The 22,350-nt window shown below is 39.4% G+C and overlaps 1 protein-coding gene across 1 annotated transcript in view; it reads left to right on the top strand.

The window, feature by feature from the left end:
• The window catches only part of ADCY1 (adenylate cyclase 1), a 1,375,168-nt gene that overhangs the window by 1,336,386 nt on the left and 16,432 nt on the right, over positions 1 to 22,350 (top strand). Inside the window, exons 16-18 of the mRNA XM_069216207.1 lie at positions 4,621 to 4,767; positions 8,784 to 8,882; positions 15,785 to 15,899. Of these exons, the coding sequence (XP_069072308.1) occupies positions 4,621 to 4,767; positions 8,784 to 8,882; positions 15,785 to 15,899 (361 nt within the window). The remainder of the gene's footprint in view (positions 1 to 4,620; positions 4,768 to 8,783; positions 8,883 to 15,784; positions 15,900 to 22,350) is intronic.

The raw sequence follows: 22,350 nt of genomic DNA, 5'->3' as shown, positions 1-22,350 counted from the left end.
TATATAGTACGATTCCTCCCTTCGACATACTCATGATTCAAGTGCAGGCTGCACACTCATTGCAACATGTACCACCAGAGACAGAGAGGTAGGACATACATATCGACTATCAGGCCAGGGACAGAGAAGAAGGACTTTACCATACAGTAAACAGGGCATTGACAAAGAGGTCGTCCATTTATAAGATTTGAGGTAGGGTGGGCAAAACATTGTGACTTCCATCCACAGGACCACTTCTCAGGAGTCTCAGTGCCCGTCAATGTGGCAGTATTGCCCATCAGCAGCTATCAGCTCAAAATAGAAGTAATAATGACTTCAGTGTAGCACCTACTGCATTAAAACTGACCTTCCATGGAAAGAGATGGGATCTCTGTGGGCATAGATCCACTACGGTGTCAAACAGAGAGAATATTGAGGGAAAATAGATGCATTAACAATAAGCTCTTGAGTGTACAATATGTACATTCTGCTAGTGCAAGCACAGCGTTTGCAATCACGCCGCAACAACTCCTTTAATTAAACACTTCATGCCATATACCTACCTTTTTACACTGTCATGTGATCCTTTATCTGCTTTCTGTTCGGAGTCCTCAGTTGATAAGAAACCATGTATAGTTACTCTTTACTTCATTTCCTGAGGCCAGGACATCTTTCTGTACGCTGTCACAAATTTAAAGCAGGCTTTTAAAGTGACCTGGATTAATGTTTAGGTTATATTTTTTAATTCACACCACAGCTTAATTGCTTTCAGGCATGTCAAAAGCTGAGACTAGGTACAGTAATACAGGTGTTGCATTTGTCTAAGATTTGAACGTATTGAGGATTACTGTCTTGGGCTTTCAGGCCAGATTGGACAGGCTCAATGATGTGGTGTTTGTTGATATAATTATTTAGCTGTATAGCAACATATTCTCGTGTACTCCTGGCTTAAATGGTGGGCCAGGTGATGAGTCTCATGCTTTTTATGTAAATGCTGTACGTATTGGCATTTATACAATTTAGATAGAGTAGTGTGGGGCAATCTCTGTGCTATCTGGCTATTCATAGAGAGATTGTGTCTGTAGTGCGTAGTGTAGTGTGTGGGTTTTATTTCCGTTTCAGCTTCTTTACTGGTGACAGGAGCAAAGGAGCACCCTTAGGGTCAAGATGGGTGTTTCTTCCACGGTATTCTTGAGTACTGTAATTTGGATGTGCAAATTGCTAGTGAACATGTTGTATCTCAGTTCATTTTGTTGATGAGAGCTAGTTGAAAATGTATATCTAAGAATCGTTAAGAGCGTTTGGTCAATTGTTGGCTCTTAGTATTCTTAGCTAAAGCAAATGGCTTTAACAAAGTTCTTTTTTTATATATTTCTTGTGAGGAATTGGGATATTAGTTGAGAGGGTGAGTAACCCCCTCTAATAATAACTACAGCCCTTGTCAGTCTGAACCACTAAATTAACCTCAGCTCAACCCCCTGGAAGCTATGGCACAGAACAGACTGATTGTAAAGTAGGTATGCAGGACTCAAACAATAATACCGTCAGACAACAGCAATAGAAAAATCTCTAATCAAATATAGAAAAAATAGAGTACATTTAAATAAGTGATACTAGAATGACAACTATCCAATGAGTTATAACAGAAGCTGTGAATTTAAAAAATGTGCATTTAAAAATAGTACCCTAAAACATTAAGGGGGTAATTATGACCCCGGCGGTCGGTGGTAATGTGGCGGTAGTACCGCCAACAGGCTGGCGGTACACACCGCCACATTATGACATTGGTGGGTCGGCTGATGCCAACCCGGCAATGGTGGTAGCAGATGCCGGACTGGAGATACCAATCTCCAGCCCGTCAGCCGCTAATGTACTGCCGGCAGCATTTTGACCCTGCCTACCTGCATGGTTGTTGTGGCATTCGTAACACCATAAAACCATGGCAGTAGGCCTTACCAGTGACAGGGAAATCCTTCCCTGTCACTGGTAGGAGGCCCACCCCTCAACACTCCCTAGACATCCCTCACTTCCCCCTCCACCCACGCTTCCCCCTCCGAGCCCCTAGCCCCATACACGCACACTCGCAGACAAGCACCACGCATACACACTCACTCACACAGACATACACACATTCATTCACGCATGCATCCATTCATTCTCGCACACATTTGTACCACATTCACACTGACACATAGACATGCATTCACATTTCCATTCATACACGCATTCTCACACATGCATACACACATGCAAACAAAACTACACACACATCTGCATTCACGCACACACTCACACATTCATGCACACACACCCCACCACACAAAAACACTCCCCATCCCCCTCCCATTTCAGAAATCCAACTACCTTCATCCAGGGGGTCTTCTGGCAGGCGACGGGACGGAGCTTGCTACTGCCAGCAGAACACTGACAGGCTGCATTATTTGTCATATTACGGCTGGTGGTGTTCTACTGGCGTGGCACTGCTGGTGGTAGCAGCGTCACCAGAATACCATCCGCCAGTATGGCCACAGCTGGATTTCAGTCCTTCTGTGGTCATAATTTGGCAGACGTATGTTAGTCGTGGTGTCGGTGTTTTGGCAGCAGTTGCCGCGGTGGTAGTTGGCATTTACCGCCAATCTTAAAATGAGGGCCTATGTGTCAACTGCTGTTATCTGGTTTTGCTTGACTGGAACAAGGGAATGATTTATGGCCTACATGGTTAGAGCACAGGTCAGATACAAGGACCAGGTTCTAGATGGTAGAACAAGTATCCCCTAACATCGACAGCCTTTGGTGAGAGCAGGTAGTGAGTCAATGAGAGAGGGCCTGACATCGACGAACTTCGGTGTCAGGATAGAGCCTGGGAGGAACCGTTGTTTATTGACAGACAAAGCCCTGGTGAGAGAAATTAAAGCTTATATGTTCCAGAGGTCTCTGACATTGATCAAGTCCAGAGCAGGTCCAGTGGGAACTGGTCAACCTGGAATGCAGAGAAAAAGGCTCTTGAAGACTTTTGTGTCCCTGCAGCTCAAACAGAAGTTCAGCCTTCTGGCTCTTGAAGTCACTTCTGGGGTCCTTGACACAAGTAAAACATGTTCAGTCTTTGGAAGCCTTCATACAGCAGCACAGTCCTTTTTTTTAATCTTCCTCAGATCCAGCATTTGTACCTTGTGCCAGCCCTGACCAATCCTTAACCAGTGGATAAGGGTTTCCAGGAGTGACCCTAACCACTTTTGCAGAACTTCATGTGTGTTTCACTGTAGACAATCTCACATTGCCTCTTTCTCCCCAAATCCAACATGGCAGAACCCTTTCTCCTCTGTGTATAACTCCTGTGCACAACCCATTGGTGTGGCCAGGGAAATGAGCAACCCCTACCCGTCGTCATGCTAAATCAGTTCTGCGGGCAGCACCTCCCCCAGTGGGCCTAGTGCCTGCCAGGCTAGGGAGACAAAGAAGGGGGCAGACACAGATGTTAGCTACATCTGACTGTGAAAGGGTAGGCCCCTTTAAAGTGCCCATAATGCTAGCCTATCAGCAAAACAGAACGCCTCCCAACACATAGGGCCTTTGTCTTAGCTCTGTAGTCAAGTTCACACCTCACTAGGGGAACACTTCAGGTCCTGGGTGACAGTTAGAAGCTCATGAAAACAGGCTTCTAGAGGATTTAAGTATGCTTTTTATCAAAGTAACTGTTGTAAATTCTAACCTTGGCAATAAATAAACATTTTAAAATGTCCAAAACCTAACACAGTTGCTGTTTCCTAAGTGGAGATAATATAAATGCAATGTTGCATTCCACTGCTTTTCTACTGAAGGGCTAACCCTATTACTGTGAAAACGGCTTTGGGCGCTTTTTCACTGTAAATACATATTTAACAGTAAACCTACATATCTCCTACTTTTAAATGCAGTGCACCTTGCCTTAAGAGCACGGAAAACAAACTTAGGGATGACTTATTCATTTTTAAAAGGAGGTTTTATGCCTGTGAAAAGGAATTACTTGACAGCCTAAATTTGCAGTTTTAACCTACAGTACTAGGCTATTGGTGACAGGCGTTCAGTTCTGTTTACATTATCACTACAGTGGTCGCACAATGACTGCTGCAGTCCACTAGTGATCTTTAACTTAGGAAGCCTTGGTACACTTTGGTACCTTAGAGGTAGGACTTAGAGGTAAGTTGGAGATGCCAATCTGGGGTATGCCCATCACATTGGAAGAGGGAGAGAAGACAGTTTACTTTTGTTTTAGTAGACAGCAAAACAGTCAAACCAGAAATCTAGGATAGTCGCACACAAAATTTTGTCATTTCAGTACTTCTATAGTATCTGGGTTTCATAAGGGTGTTGTTTGATAAGTGTTTCCTTCCTCCTATTTCAGCTACACTCAGGGATTGCCTCTGTTTTTACTTCATGTTCACAAAAGCTAGGTATGAGTTTCACTTTTTTTGAAGTTTTGTTTTTTGCAAGTGCGTGGAGTGGTTTCCTATACAGCAATTAATTTATATGGTTCTGGCATATCTGCACGATATAAAATGCACATGAAAACATTACATATTTTCAAATGATACACTCGAACATTATAATGAGAGTGTACGCCGTTGTTTTATTATTTTAATTATTTACACTTTTAAATTGCAGGATCTTTATTACCAATCGTATTCACAAGTGGGTGTGATGTTTGCTTCTATTCCAAATTTTAATGATTTCTACATCGAACTGGATGGCAATAACATGGGAGTTGAGTGTTTACGACTTTTAAATGAAATAATTGCAGATTTTGATGAGGTAAGTAGCGAACATTTCTCATTTGCAATTTCTCGAAAATGCACTACATATGAAGAGGTAATTCATATGAATATGTGAAAGATGTATTTTTGTATATGTTTCCCATGTGTCAAAATCACTTACACTAGCTCAAGTACAGCTAAACATTTAACTAACGATATAAATTGAGAGCATATGTACCTCTTTGGAATTTATTTTATTTCAAGCGTTCAGCATAAACTTGGTGTATATATAGCAGCACCTAAATTTCAAATGCAAAATGCTGGTGGAAATGCAATCGTGTGATTCCAAATAATTTCCAAATTCCAAAATGCATGAAATAAGAGTAGATGTAATCATGAAATTCAGTGATTTACCCTTGAAGCAGGAATAATTTAGTCTGAACATATTCACATTCCAGACCCTTCAAGTGACACTCAAGACAAAGTGAATCATATCCCTTTGGAAATATGTTTTTTTCCTATTTCAGTTGATGATGAGTAGAAACAATCCACTTTGGAGTGGTGACTTCAAAATGTAAAAAGGTGCATTAGGTTTACTACTCAAGATGCATGCAGTTAACTTTCAGTCAGCTCACACCTGCAAAGCATGCTAAGCAAATCAGTTTCACAATCACTGTTTTATTTTTAAAAAAGAAGGCAACTATACTTTTTAACCGAAAGGGGCTTCTCCTTGCCACTAGCCAAGATGCCCCAATGGTAGTACCTTTGAACACCAGGAGGAAATAAACATCTCAACTCTTGTTGATTGAAGCACACATCTCCTGTACCCATCTCTACCCATTGGTACTTTTCCTCACAGAAGCACTAGATATTGGTCATTATTTTGGAGGTTTATCAATTACATTTGCAACCATTTTTTTAGGTTTGTTTCAAGAGCCACTTCAGAGCTTATACAGGAGCTTAATCTCTTGGTACCTTTAGAATAGTTTCTTGAGGACAAGTTCAGGCATGATATTTCCACTCTAATTAATTTTTACATTACAAAAACACACAGGTATTTTAAATGTCTGTCATTTACTATCTATCACCATGAAAAACCTTCGAGTTACTCAACAAAAACTGATGAAATCAGATATAAAAGTGTCTGATTTTCAAAGAGCTGATTTTCTGTGGTTAATAAATATACTAAATGCCTGAATGTATATTTCGGCATTTCCTGGCTGTGTTTTTAAAGATAAAACACTACCAGAACAAGGGGCATATTTATACTCCGTTTGCGCCGAATTTGCGTCGTTTTTTTCGACGCAAATTCGACGCAAAACCAACTCCATATTTATACTTTGGCGTTAGACGCGTCTAGCGCCAAAGTTCATGGAGTTAGCGTAATTTTTTTGCGTGAATACCTTCCTTGCGTTAATGATATGCAAGGTAGGCGTTCCCGTCTTAAAAAATGACTCCGATGCTATTGTGTCGGATTTATACTCCGGGGCAAAAATGACGTCCGGGAGTGGGCGGGTCTAAAAAACCTGCATTTAGCCGGATTTTAGCGCCTGGGTCAGGGCAGGCGTTAAGGGACCTGTGGGCTCAGAATGAGCCCAGAGGTGCCCTCCCCTGCCCCCAGGGACACCCCCTGCCACCCTTGCCCACCCCAGGAGGACACCCAAGGCTGGAGGGACCCACCCCAGGGACATTAAGGTAAGTCCAGGTAGGTATTTTTTATTTTATTTTTTGCGGCATAGGGGGGCTTGATTTGTGCCCCCCTACATGCCACTATGCCCAATGACCATGCCCAGGGGACAGAAGTCCCCTGGGCATGGCCATTGGGCAAGGGGGCATGACTCCTGTCTTTGCTAAGACAGGAGTCATTTCAATGGGGGATGGGCGTCGTAACAAAATGGCGCAAATCGGGTTGAGGCGATTTTTTTGCCTCAGCCTGACTTGCACCATTTCTGGACGCCCATACGCCATTTTCCCCCTACGCCGGCGCTGCCTGGTGTACGTCGTTTTTTTTAACGCACACCAGACAGCGCCGGCGGCTAACGCCGGCTAACGTCATTCAATAAATACGGCGCCCGCATGGCGCTTCAGAATGGCGTTAGCCGGCGCAAATTTTTTTGACGCAAAACTGCGTTGGCGCAGTTTTGCGTCAAAAAGTATAAATATGGGCCCAAATGTCCTGTCTGTAAGCTCAATTATTCACAGTCTTTCCACTAAAAGCACTGCACAACTGGCACACCTACATTACATTCAGATGACCAGCTTTCACTCCACTTGTTTGGAAAGGACACTTTCAAATGTCCAGGACCTTCCAGATGTTGTTGGTTGTGAACATTTTGCTCAATCAACTATTCTCCATCAACAAGTACAAATCCAATCATATTCACTTAATTATATCTAGGTTCGATGTCTCTGCGTGCTTGACGTGCAAAGGTTTCACTTTGAAGGGGTTGAACCCTTTGCAGGAATGTTAAAACGCCTCAAGGTACTAGGGAATCCATGACAGAAAAGGAATGAGAGACGCACAGATTGAACTTCTTTGTCGGTGGGAGCAAACACCAAATTTACATGAACAACAGCATATATTTTCTCAGTTCTACATTTCTTTTTTTCTGTCTTCCAAAGGAATGGAATGTGAAAAAATACTTTTCATAACCATCAACACAGTGAAGTTGTACTCCGACCTGAAGAATCACACATAGTCACACCTACTTTGCAGCTTTCCTAGTATTTGCCAAAAACATATGTAAAAAAAAATATTTATTTAATGTTGAGGCAATTGTAAAAGCAACTTATGTAAAAATAATAGCATGTTATATAATGGATTCCTTGCAGTTACGGGCTCATAAATTTGATTTATTTGTTAATTGAGACAATTCCAATTATATTGTTATTTTTTTTGGGAAGGAAAAGAGGGAACATTCTTCTGGTGGACTTTGAGTGCAAACTCATTATACCCGTCCATTGAATAATTCATGGCCTTTCATGAATTTGCATGGGGACAGCAGCAATTTCATACCATTGGCTCCTGGAATCGTTTCATAGATAATATACTTCTGTAAGTTAAAAATACTTATGGGACATGCCCAATTGCTCCACAGTCATGTAAACCCTGACAGCTTTTCCAATTGAGTATGACATGTGACGTATGTTACGAAGAGTGGTAAAAGAACACGATTTACTAACAAAACCATAAAAAAAGGGTTTCTGATTATTTGGATATTCTTGACTATATCCCCTCTTTCACACCTTCTTCATGGCCATCACTGCAATCAGGCCACATTGTCTCGGATCCCATGTGTAGGATTTTGTTGTAGCTAGAAGACATGGTTATCACACAACAGTCTGGACTTTTCCAAGAAGGACGTAAGTTATGGATTTCATGTTAGGCCCTCAATATACAGCCACACGTTGATAGGGCTTATAAGGACCCAATTCTCAGTACAACTATAATCCACCTCCCAGGCTTTCCCCAGCAAACAGTCCCCAACGTTCCAATCCTCATCATATTCTCACATCTTTTCCCTGATGTAACTTCATCGTCACCTTTTAATACACACTTGCCAAACTAGACATCTTGCATCACTAAAGACCGCATGCCCAGCAACACATTGACTTTTTCACAGTACACAACAGAAGCATATTCAAGAAACCAAATATGTATGGCATTTTTGTATGAAAATGATCAGATTTGTTTACATGTATTCTCTCTGCTCATGCATCATTCTGCATGTCTGTTAGCTGCCTGAGATGATTTCATGGTCGATGACACATATCTTAGGTGCTAGTGTCCTTTTTGCGCCTGAAGGTGTCACGAGGTTGATAGGCTTCTTTTTCAGTTCCTGTTACATTGCAATGATAACTTCACCTGTACTTTAAGTGTATGTTTGATGAACACTATTTTCACGTTAAATATGTTGTTTTGCCATTGTGAAACAAAATAAAATATTAAATGAGAAACATGTTTAGTACATTGCTATTTACCATAACTCTACCTTATTTGTATTTGAATTAAGAGGTTCTTAGGAGGCGTATCATAGTTATATTATGTTTACCAGTTTTATGTTTTAAACAAAGCTTATGGACAAGGAATGTTATAGGGACATTGAAAAGATCAAGACGATTGGCAGCACATACATGGGAGCTGTAGGACTTGTACCAACGACTGGGACCAAGGTAAGCCTCACTTTACCCTTCAAAACGTCTTTGTATGACCCAGGTTATGTTTTTAGCTTTGCTCAGCTCAGAATTATCAGTGTCATGTTTCATGTGTTATAAAGGCAATATTGGCAATATTAGGCTATGCAAAACTTGTGCTTGTATAAGTGGTATGTTTTTGTAAAAATAATATTTGGAAACAAAAATCACAAGGAATTATTGAGCAATGAACAAGCAATAATCTGAATACTAAATCCAAGACAATTTTACACTCAGAATGCATTAGAAATTGGTTTTCTGGTTGGCAGAGGATTGCACCCTCTCCAAGTAGGAACCACCATCCTAGTCAGTGTAAGTCACACCCTAGGTTAGTTAACCTGTGCTCACCATTAGGTAGTTTGGCACAGAGCAGTCAAGCTTAACTTAAGAGGCAATGTGTAAAATATTTGTGCAACACTTCAAACATTCAACCAGCGAAAACACACTACAAAAGGATACCATACCTGATTAGGAAATCAGAATGTAATTTAATAAACAGAACTTCTTGAGCTAGCTATACCTATAACTGCTGAGGTTCTCTGTTTTATGTGTGTAAAATGTAAAACTAACTCTAACGTCCCTGTAACGTCCCTGTAACCTTTGTTTTTTTTTTAGTGAATGTTTAAGGTATTTTAAATTTCTAACTTAATTAAAATACTAACTAAAACTTTTCTTAGAATTTTCAGTGACTATAAATATAAATAAATAAACGAATGAATATATATTTTTACATATAAATATTTCTAAACAAAGGCAGTCTGTTGTTAGAGTGGCTCACTTATCTGCCAGTGCTTATGACGGTGGAGACCATCCATGTAGATATATAATTAGCAAAAGAATATTCACAGCACCCCACAAATCCAATTACTTAGCCTTTATTTCATGTGAATAGCCACCAATGCGTTTCAACTCGCCTGGACTCATTGCGATATATATATATATATATATATATACAAAATGTTAGCGCTCTAATTCTTTATTAGAACTCTGCGGACACTGCTGCTGGCAGAAGTACCTGCTTTACTCAGAAGATCATGTTTTATTCTCACATGCCTGAGGAAGATATTATAAACTGTTAGAGAATGTTTTCTCATTTTAACTTCGGAAGCACCTTCCATAACATTAGTGGGAAAATCATGAGAGAAAAAAGATTTCTCTCAAACATGGTACATCAAATCCCAGCTGAGGGCAGCAGTTTTAACACAATTAAATCACCAGAGAACCCACCAAAACATCACCAAAAATAATTTATATTTTGACTAAATTTTATTATCACCCTTCACATGTGTTTTCTTTTAGACCCTCTAAACAGGCTTTCACTACAATGCATTTTAACAGGAACCATTATACTGAGCCCTATTATGGGTCTCACAGCATGCTGTCCATTTGTGACTAGCCAGTCAAAGTGGGTTGGCGATCCCCTTGTGATCATCCCACATGCCCCTAAGGGTCAGAGTGTGTTCATCCAGCTCCCCTATTTTTAATTGAAATTCATTTTCAGGATTTAGGGGCCACATCAATGAGTCCTCAAATGACTGTGGCAAAATATTGTTCATGTTGTAGCCAGTCAACATTGGCTAGCCCCTTCTACAATGTCCAATAGGAGAATATCTCAACACCAACAGTTCAGAAATATCTAGCATAATAAACAGTTCATTTCCAACTCGAGCCCCTCTTTAAATGGTAATTTCTCGGAAATGGCAAAACAGAATTAGACTACCTCACAAAAAATACATTTTCTGAGTAAAGTTCCAAGTTTTTTGCCAAATTTTGTGTAATTCCATTTAGCCATTTTTTTGTGCCAGAGACCAAAGCTTGTGATGGTAATTAATTCAGGCACTGACACTTTAGGGATTCTCTTTTTTCTTGGGCCTGGCTTGACAGATCATCAAGAACTGAGATGGGTGCAATGTTAGGTTACTGGTTGAGTGGGTGGTGAAGCCCTACTCAAGCAGCAACCACAGTCTCTGTCAGGGTGAAACACAAGCACCCCCCCAAATTAATCTGTGCTTAACCCCCTGATAGTGTGGCACAAAAAGCAGTCAGGCTTAGCTTAGAGGCAGATGTGTAAAGTACATTTACTGTATTTGAAACACTAATAATGTTAGAATACAGCAAAAGACAAAATCCCACATGAAGTTAGAAAATAGTTTGAATTTTAAAAATGATTTGAGACCAAAATTCCCGTCAGTAGTACCAGAGATTTGCAATTTCAAACTTTTAAGTAAAAACAGTGCCTCTAGCGCCAAATGTCGACTGTGGTTATCTGGTTACACTGGACTGGGACAAAGTCATAAGTTCAGGCCAACCACAATGGAGTGCAGGCAGGATACAGCAACCATATTAGGCCCATTGAATAATGTACCTTAAATCCTGGTTGCTTAACATTGCGAGATCCAGGGTCAAGGATGCATCACGTAGCAGCAGTTACGAGAAACTGTGAGGCAGTGATGCAGTGTCCAGCACCATCTATGAGGATGCAGTTGATGAAGGGCTTGTGATGTGAAGGCCTGTGTTGAGGAAGCATTGTCCAGCACTGGTTCTGAGGAGGTTGCGGGCTGCAATGTAGGGTTAAGTGTTGGGGATGCATCATACTATGGCATTTGGGAAGTCGAGATGCATTGTGTTGCATTGGTAATGACAACAGGACAACAGCTGGTCTGGCAAAGCATTTTCAAGTCCACTTCCAAGAGTGCAAGACTTAGGTGGCATAACGTTGGGGGGGGGGATTCACAGCAGCCAGAGTCCAGGTGCTGGGTTCAAGGTGGGTGGAGCCTTTATGTCCCTGAAGTTCTGATCAGAGGGATAGAAACTAAACCCTGGTCCTGGATTCAAGGAGCGGGCCCATTCCTTTCACTCAGGCAGCAGGGCATCAGAGTAGCAGCCCTTCTTGCAGAGCAGCACAGAGGTCTTTCAGGGTCTTTCACAGGTCCAGAGGTGGGTCTGAGGATCCATTATTTATAACTGAAGATCACTTTGAAGTATGATAATGTCCTGGAGATTTCCACCCCCAGAGGTGTTTGGAATTTCCTGCCTCCCTGCCCTGGTCCCAGCTTGCCTGGGGTCACAAAAGACTACTGTCAAACTCTTTGTGAGTATGCTCAGGCAGAGCCTTTGTAATGTGCTCGTGTCATAGGTAACAGTTCCTCCCCTTCATCAAGTCAGAGATGGCCCATCCTGCCAATACCCATTCCCTGTGTTAGACCTGTCAGCCTTAGGGTGGGCTTCCTTTAAACACTTTGACTTCGCCATCCAGTTTTTGCTGAAATGTGTTTTGGTGTGTTTTGGGGTATGTGCACTTTACCACTGCCAACCAGTGCTAAAGTTCTTGTGCTTTATCAACTAAACATGGTAGAGTTGGCTTACATCTGATTGATGTATTTAATTTACCTATAAGTCCCTTGTAGAGTGGTATACCATATACCCAGAGCCTGTAAATTAAATGCTACTAGTGGGCCTGTAGCACTTATCTTGCCACCCACTTAACCAGCCCCTTAAAACACATTCCAGGCCTGTCATTGCAGCCTAAACACTATTATAAACTACATTTTAGACTTAGCACTATAACCCCCTTGCTAAGATTCAAACTCTCCTTGTATTGCAAATACTTCACCCCTAAAGTAGGCATTAGATTGCTCATAGGGCAGGGTGCATTTAATTAAAAGGTTAGAGATGTAGTTTTATGTTTTACATTTCCTGGCAGTGAATAACTCCTATATTTGTTTTTCACTGTTGGGATGCCTGCCTCCTCCATAGCATAACACTGGGTTGCCTTATTATATTTAATAAGTGCTAACCTTTGATTGAGAACGGGTATGCAAAAAAATAGACACATCGCCTCTATGTTAAGCTTGACTGCTACATGTACCAAGCTACCAAGAATGTAGCACAGTCTTATTCAATGACTTATGTGTGGTTCACCCTCACTGTTGCATGAGCAAGGATCACCAACATTCAACTAACAACCCAATTTCTCACATTCCTTTTGTCTCACCGTCTAAGAGTAATACTCAAAGACCAACTGGCAGCAACACCTACTCATATGACAGGCTATAGGTATCAAATTGTTAGGACAAGAAAATATCAACCTCTAAAATTACATTTTCAGAATTGTGACTTAAAATCCAACTTTACCATTAAAGAGGGTTTTAAATTACAATTCTTTTTGCACCACCCTTGACATTCCTTCTTGCTCTCAAATGAAAGTTACCACTTATTACATGTAATAAGGTAACTCAATGTTATCCTAAGAGATAGATAGGCCTTATAGTAATAAAAATTGAATTGTAAAATGAATTTAATAGTTTTTCGCTACCAGGACATCTAAAAATGTAAACATACTTGTACAACTTTTTTACAAACACTGCACCCTGCCCTATGGGCTGTTTAAGGCCGACACTAGGGGTGACCTATATGTACTTAAAATAAAAAGGTTAGGTGTGGCAAAAAGATTGTTTTGCCAGGTTGGAATGACTGTTTAAAATTGCTCACACAGGCTGCATTTGCAGGCCTGAGACATATTTAAAAATCTGCTTACGTGGTTGGCACAATTGGTGCTGCTGATCACTAGCAGTATTTAATTTATAGGCCTTACCTACATGTAGTACCAGTTTACTAGAGGCTAATAAGTAAATTAAATGTGCCAATTGGGTGTAAGTCAATTTCACCATGATTGAAAAAAAGAACGTAGGCACTTTATTATTGGTTAGCTGGTACAGTTAATGTAGTGTGTTGACTGATGCAAAAAGAATGTAATTGAAGGTGTGCCACATATATTAAATGGAAGTGGTGTATAAATGACAAAGGTAAGGTCTAATTAATGGTGTGTAAATTTGGAATTTAAATTATAACTATAACTTTATAATTTCTTCAGTTTGCATAGTTTAAGTTGGGTTTGTGTATAAAGAATAAAGTTTTCTTAACTATACTTTAGCTTTAACCTTTGTTTTGTCATTATTTATATATATCTATATATATATATATATATATATATATATAGATATATATATATATTTACATTATGTTTACAGGTTGCAAATATTTTTTTAATTACAGATAATATATATAAACTGATTTGCACATGAATATACACTGTGTTGTATTCAAGTACCTGCAATAGCTTCTTTCCTTTTTTTATTAAGTCCATGACCTCGGCATCTCATAATATTTAGAAAGTGGGTGATCATGTGCTTTTGCCATCAGTGTCATCAGAGGCAAACAAGTGTCGAAGAACAACTAACATTCTTCTCTTGCTCTTTGACCTAGACAGTAGAAAACAGCTGATAAACTAGAGAAATCAATATGTTTTAAAAAAAATCTATGTTTGTCATGTTCAGATGATGCTTGCTTTGGTAGCTTCAACAGTGACACTGCATTTTAGGCAAAGAGCTGCATCTTGCCAGAATAACAAATTCCCTATTGAGTATACATGTTTGATATGACATATGTTTTATATGATTGTAGAGGAAGGTTCTGGATATGCTGCTGACTAGGACATTATTATGTGAAATATGTTTTTTGTGTTTGAAGTCAACATTCTACTACTACACTGAAATTACTGCTCAGCAATTAGTGGTAGGGCTGATAGGGAGCATTGGTCCTTGAAAGGATGAGGGCTGTAGTGAACATTGTTTGTATTGATGAGTCCATAGGCCATTTAAACTCTTTAGTGTGCTTGTTAGTTTGTCTCCACATCCACAGACAGATTCAGATGCTGTGAATTAGGACAGTGACTGCATACCACTTTTCAGTGCACCTAAGTTACAGTTTACTGCGCCCAAAAAAAATAGAGAACTGTACTTCACAAGTTTAGCATATTGGCAAATCCCAGTAGCCATCACTTTATATCCACCTAAGATATAGACTTTGAAAGTGTGCTAACCCATGTTTTACAATAAAAGGTAAATGCTAGAACAGGGGACAGGGACTTCATTGTTGTTTTTGGTACCCACATAAACAAGAATCATATAATATTCATGTAGGTTTTTGCATCACGCAGCACGCTAGAGCGCTGTGATTACATCACATTTTCTCTGATGAGTAGCTTTTCTTTTTTAATTGTTAAAGTTTTATCATTTCCAGGTGTTACAGGTGTTCATTCAGTAGCTTACATGGGATAGCTCACCAGATATGAGCAAACAGTATTTCTAGCAAATATCGTTATACACTGTCATCCACACTAATATTTATTATGGATTTCACTTGTAGCAAAATAAATATTTAGTCTTATAACAAGTCTATTTGTCATGGTAACTCATTTAATTTATTAACTAAATATATACATATATTAAGGCCATGTAGAGCTTTAAATGAACCTCATCTGAAATAATTTAAGAAACAAGCATAAATATTCAAGTCATTTAAGCAATACATGTGTCCTTTAACTCATTGTTGACCTAGCTTAATCCTTTAATTTTAATGATTGCCAAAGTAAACAGGTTTCATATTTATGATTTGTTTCTCCTGAGTCAACATGTTTTCACTTTGGAATATTGTTAAGAAAACAACTTTGAGAGTTTTGTTGAATCTAAAAATCTAAAACTGCCAAAAGTATAGATGTGATTTACTCAAAACACATTCATAGAAACATTTTTTGACCATGTAACTTTACAAAACAGTGCACCATTACAGCATGAAAATCTTTTACCTAGCTAACTTATTTAAATGTTGATTACATGTATTTGTAATATTTTACAAATGGTCTGTCAAAACTGAGCAGATTTAATTGTGTACGTATTGAATCTTCTTGAACATGTAGCATGTATAAAAATTGACATTGTTACAACTTCCATTAACAATGTATCTCAAACATTTAGAGCAAAATGCCCTCTTTCCAAAAGCACATTTTTGTATAACAGTTGCTTATCTATTTCTATGCGCAGGCAAAAAAATCAATTTATTCCCATCTGAGTACAATTGCAGATTTTTCAATAGAGATGTTTGACGTTCTTGATGAAATCAACTATCAGTCATACAACGACTTTGTCCTCAGAGTGGGTAAGTCTTTCATAGATCGGTGTTCCATTAGAAGGAATATAGTTGCTTTAAGGTGATCTAATTCTGAGCAAACATATTGATTTGGTTTCAATTATACATATATCTTGAAAGAAGGTTACTGTTATTCATAAGATAACAAGAGCAAACTGTAAAGAGAAAGGCTGATAGTATACTGGAGTGTATTCTAAAACTAGAAAGTGTCAGTCACTGCCCTTCAGGGAGCTCCTCATTGATAAAAGATTTGATTTTCTGGCTTTCTCCACCTATTCTGGATCAACATAGAGGTAGTTTGTTCATTCCATGCTTCTCCCCATTCTACGTATGCAGTTTTGATTTGCCTCCTAACCCTTCTTGATTAACATACTCAATCACACCCAGGTAGCATTCCTTGGAAAGGTACACACAACAGATTCTTTTGTTTTCCAGTTGTTTTTATCATAAATGTATCTGAATTTATGATTGCATTGCTTCCTAATACTTCATTTAATAGTTATGCATTTTCTCAGTAGCTAATTTTACTCATTTCAAATCAAATTGTAGTTTGAAAGTAGAATCAGCAAAATCAAATGTGGTTATTGTTCTTAAATCACTGTGATGATTGAATAAAAAGTGCCAATATTGTACAGCCTGACGGCATGGACTTAGGTTAGCACCCAGATGGTAATATCTATCTATCTATCTACATGTATATATATATATATACTGTACATACAATGGGTGCATGCATCAAAGTGAGATAATGAGGAAGACATATTGTGTGATATTAACTATATAATCATAATTGTCAAGTTGTACTACTAGAAATTAGGACATTTAGCATTCTGTTCATATGCCCTTTCATGGTTATGGTCAATGCATGCATAGGATGGATTTTGACAACACTGAATTAGGTGATTTCACAGATACATAGATGGACAGGATATTTCGGTGTGAATCTCCTTCAAATATTTTGGTAAGCTAAATATTGTCCTAATGGCAGTATATGAGGCCCTCACTAGTACAAAAATATACTTACTTAAAATTGCGGTAATGGAGAACGACAGCGCTGTTCCTCCCCTTGAACTGAATAAGTTAGCTATTTATGCAGCACCAATAAAATTATAAATATCTCAAGTGAATAGAAGACGATTTTCTCTGTTTGCTTCACAGGAAGCTAGCATTCATCACTTTGATGCACAACCTCATAGAAATTTACAGCTTGATGATACCACAAGGCCAGTGACAAACTAAAGTCCTTACCTAAAAAACAGGAACTTTAAATGTGCAAATATTTTGAAGTGTGTACTCAACACAGGAAAAATCTCAGCCACCTTTGTTTTTGAAAGGTCATGAAACAAAACATGTTTTGCTACATTCAGTTCAACAGAGCAGTAAATCAGTAACAAGAGATGATTTCAATATTAGTTTGAGCTGTAATAATGATTTTGCTTGTTCACTCTGTCACTAAGTCACTCTCTCATTCACTCACTTGGGTACTCTCTCATGTTTGTACTATGATTGAATAATAATACAGATGATGTATAAAAAACAAGTATCCTCTCCTACATGACTAGATACAAGGCAACTGTAGTTTCATTCTTCGTAGTTTCAAGATCAATATTGTCATCATGCAATTGTCCAGAATATCAGATGAACACCTTACTTGCAACCATTCCTGTGGAATCTGCAATCACTGGTTTAATTGACTATTCTCTTTGTGTGGACAAACACAATTTTTTCAAGGTGTTTATGCAAATTAAATTCTAATAATTAAATATGATACATGACAAATCTATAAGCATATTTTAATGATGTTTACACAAACTTTCTAAACATCTCAAGTGATAGAGTAAGTATTGATGGAAGAGCATCTAATTAGTTAACATCTCCTTAGAATCCAGTTTACAGTGCATTAAAACATTAAAACTGGCAATTCCTTATTAAACTTTATTCAAATTCCAGTGTCCATTAAGATGCCCTAATGAAAGAGGGACTCTTCTTTCTCCATTGCGCTAATAGGACCCACTTATCTGCAGAAGATAAATGTTAAACAGCTTGAATTTCTCTATCTTCAGTCCTGAAATAAATCCAAAACAGGATGACTTTATGAATCTCAAACTACGAGCAGATAGATGATGGAATTTCTCTTGCTTTACCCTAACAAATACCAGAAATTACCCAAAGAATGGTAAATCTTTAAGAGATACATTTTACGAAAAATGGTTACTTAAGCAAAATCCTTTGGACGCAAACTTGACAAGCTTCTCCAATGTGATCGCCCCTGTAGAGAGATGGGCAGAAACACTAGGTTTCCATTGAAGATTCTTTGTATACTCAATCTTATTTCTTTGAAAAACAACATCCTAAATTGTCCTTAGCATCACCGGTATTGCCTATTTAAATGAACCACTGACTGTCCTTTCCAGATCCTGCCTCGGCCTCCCAGATCAGCATAAATGCAGGAGCCAAACTGACACATAAAGATATAATTGCATCTCACTCTGTGCACAAACATTAAATACAACTTAAAACATAATTCAATTCATTATACCTAAATACCCATCTCAAACGGTTGATGTAGGACACTGGACTGAAAACTTGGGATCATGGGGTTCACCATTGTTGGTCTGAGCTGTGGATGAACTCTATCAAAGTTTCTTAATTAAGATATCCGATTGTTTTCTGATCCTCCATGGCTCTAATGTCTTGTTTAGATTTGCCTCAATCTCAGGGAGCTGTGCAGCAAGGCTTTGCAGGGCTTGGCATTGCTGTGTGCTGGTTCCAATAGGTTGCCAGCTGCGTGGCAAGGCTTTGCAGGGCTTCGCATCACCCAGCATCGATTCCAGTGAAGCTGGCAGCTGTGAGGCTTTAAGGGGCTTTGCATTGCTTTAAAATGATTGCAATGAAAAAACACAGAAGTCCCACTTCCAAGTGTCTAGGACTGGGGAGGCACCACTTGATAATGTAGACTCACAAGTGTCACGGTGCTGTAGCAGGTGAGTTGCAGGTAGTCTTTGATGTCCCTAAGACTGCATAAGAACATGGGGTAAGCCAACAAGACCTTGGAGATTTTTGGGGTTCAAGGATGTAGAGAACTACTGCAGTTTCTCTCACTGCAAGACAGAAGTAGCAGGCAGCAGGTCAACACAACAAAGCAAGTAGTAAAGTGGCAGTCCCTCCACCAGCACAGCAAGCAGTAGGCCAACACAGAAATGCAGTTGCAAAGTGGCAGTCCTTCCTGGCCGACCACAGTCCTCCTTCCTGGCACTGTCCTTGGTTCCAGTAGAGTTCTGGTTTGGTGGTGTTTGGGGTCCAGTATTTATAATGTAGTGCCCTGGTTCTGGAAAGTGGGAGAAACTTCCAGGCCTTCCTTTGATATCCACAAGGTTCCTGTCCTGCCCTCCCTGGCTCCAGACACTCTGCAGGGTGTTCTGCAGCCCTTTGTGTAAGAAGAGGAACAGCCCTATTCATAAGTAAATGTCAGTTCCTCCCACGCATCTACGCCAGGAAGACCCATCAGCCTGGGCCAATGCCACACCCAAGCTCTCTTTGTGTGTGACTGTCTAGATGGAATGCACAAAGCCCAGCTGTCAGCAACCCCGTATGTGCATTCATAAACAGGCAGAGGCACAGAATGGTTAAATTAAGAATATGGCAACTTTCTAAAAACTGCATTTTCAGACATACAATTTAAAATCCGACTTGACCATAAGTTGTGATTTTAAATTGTGAGTCCAGGGATACTAAACTCCATATTTGTATCTCTTTCTAATTTGAAATTTCACTTAAAAGATGGTTTAAGGTAATCCAAATGCTATCCTCTAAGAGACATAGGCCTTGCAATTGTGGAAAACGAATTTAAGTGTTTTTCATTATCAGGACATGTTAAACTTAAAAATGCATATCCAACTTTTTAAATACACTGTACCCTGCTCTTGGGGCTAACTAGGGCCAGCCTTAGGGGTTACATATATGTAATAAAAATGAAGGCTTGGGACAGGCAAGTGGGTACACTTGACAGGTCGAAATGACAGTTTAGATCGGCACACCCAGGTTCTTCAGTGGGAGGCCTGAGACTTGTTTGAAAGGCTACTGTAGTGGGTGGCAGAATCAGTGCTGCAGGCCCACTAGTAGCATTTAATTTACAGGCCCTGGGCACATGTGGTGCACTTTAATATAAACGTACAAGTAAATTAAATATGCCCAACTGGTGTAACCCAATTATACTATGTTTAGAGAAGAGAGCACATGCACTTTAGCACTGTTTAGCAGTGGTAAAGTGACCAGAGCTCTGAAACCAACAAAGACGGTCAGAAAAAAAGAAGGAGGAAGGCAAAAGGTTTGGGGAAAAACCTACAGAAAGGGCCATTTCGAACAGGTGGGTACAAAATACCACTGGTTTAGTTTAAAGTTAGTGCACAGATTGCTACCACCTTTGGAGTATTTAATGTATGTACATCTGGCCCTTTATTCTTCACCTATGACCAGGGTGACACCCAGTGTTTGGGACATATGAATAGAAACAAAGGCCTCACAACACGCCATTGCCTTTCTCTCCCATATATGAAAATACTGCTTCACATTGGGCAAAGATAGGGAAAGCTTCTAGCTGTAGAACAATTGTAAGTGCCTGATGCTGGGGACTGGAAAAAGGAATTTGGTATACCAGAGACAGAAAAGATATTGATATGCGCTAGTTCATCACTGTGACTGGCAACGAACCCTGCAAGTAAGAGAAGGCTGACTTGTAACCTCACAACATTTCAGAAATGGACAAGGAGGGCCGACCATAACACTCAATTTCCAAACTAAACAAAATGATATCCATCTCCAAGTTCCTAAAAGCACACGGTAGACTAAATTGTAGGCAGAAATGTACAGGTCTTTTCCCACCATGGATTCACAGTAGCCATAAAATGTATGAGTAGAAAGAAGACCTTATACAAGCTATGAATAAGTACCTAAAACTCTACAAGATACACAACTGGAACAGCTCGAAGACCTCTGGATGTTGGAGAGGCTGTACCAGCGAACTCTTCCATTTATTATGACAGTGTCCAAAAGTAGGGAATTACCTGGAGATCTATTTATGTGCCATTGACCCATTTTCCAATACACATATTCTCCTGGACCCTGGAGCAGTATTGCTGGGCCTCCCATATCAATGGAACAGATCCCACAAATCTACGACTAACAATAGATAACCTTAACATTAGTGAAAGTGATCCAGTGTATAGGGTGTCTTTTGGGTAGGACAATTGCCCCACTGAGAAAGATTGTCTAATTAAAATGTAGGCACTCTTGTCAATCGAAAAGATAACTGCGTCTGTGGAACACAATATTGAATACCTTGATAGTGATTGGTCTCCCTTCCTGCATCACCTATCAACTGTTTTTAGGGAGGTAATGTGCGCACAGTACCTAAAGTCCTGAAAATTGTTTCACCGGAAATTACACTTTTCCTCCAAAGGTGGAAACACCTTCACAGCAACTTTGGCCAGGGAACTGAGAGGCTCGGTAGGTGAAGCAATGCCACCTCCAGGATATATCTACTAAATAAACCTCGGAGCTCCTGCAGGTGGGGAGGGAGAGTTGGACGGGAGGGGATCTGGAATAATATGTTGTGTTATATATCTCTTTCTTTGTCATCTACTTTGTTCTTTGGACCCTCACTGGCTTGCAGATTTTAGGCTATGGCATGTATTAAAATATAAAAACTGAATAAAAACAGTTCATACTATATGCTACAATGGAACCACATGAAAGGAGGCTAATCCATAGACCTGGTCAACTGAGCTCATTTCCATTTCTGAGCTTAATATCAAATCTTTCACTTATATCCGTTAAAGCAGCTCTCAATTTTATAATTACATCTCAGATCCTCTTGCAATTTGTCTTTTACTAAGATGTTCTCGTCATGACATAATTTATCAAATTCATTCTCACATAGAAAAGCAGCACAAACATTAAAATTCTTCCTAAATGTAACACAGTAATTTGTTGAGAATATATGCAGCCTAAAGAAAACCAGAAGGCACAGGGTACACTTTCATCTAATCTCTGATAACTGTGCACTTTAAAGTTGTTACACAATGGATTCTTACAAAAAAGTGAATTCAGTTAAACAATCATTTTAGTGATCCGCAAGAAAATGTAATTCATCTACATATTGTTCACATTTGAGTTTTCTGTGGGTTTTCCACATCATTATTTAAATCATTTGAATAAGAGGCGAATTTATACTTAAATTGAGATCATTGTGGCAACTACGGTCACTAAAGCGCCCTCGAACACAATTCTAGGCAATTACATTTTAACATTGGCCTCTTTGAGATGTTCCTCAATGATTTTTGAAATCCGACTGGGGAACTGTCCCGCCACTCTCTCTTAAATAGTAATTAAATTCACCTGTAGACATTACAACAATCGTATGCCTTGACAAATTCAATAGCAGGAATGTGTACAAAAGAGT

This window comes from Pleurodeles waltl, chromosome 2_1, assembly GCF_031143425.1.
Source record: "Pleurodeles waltl isolate 20211129_DDA chromosome 2_1, aPleWal1.hap1.20221129, whole genome shotgun sequence".
Taxonomy (NCBI): Eukaryota; Metazoa; Chordata; class Amphibia; order Caudata; family Salamandridae; genus Pleurodeles; species Pleurodeles waltl.
This window is presented reverse-complemented; position numbering and strand designations above follow the sequence as displayed.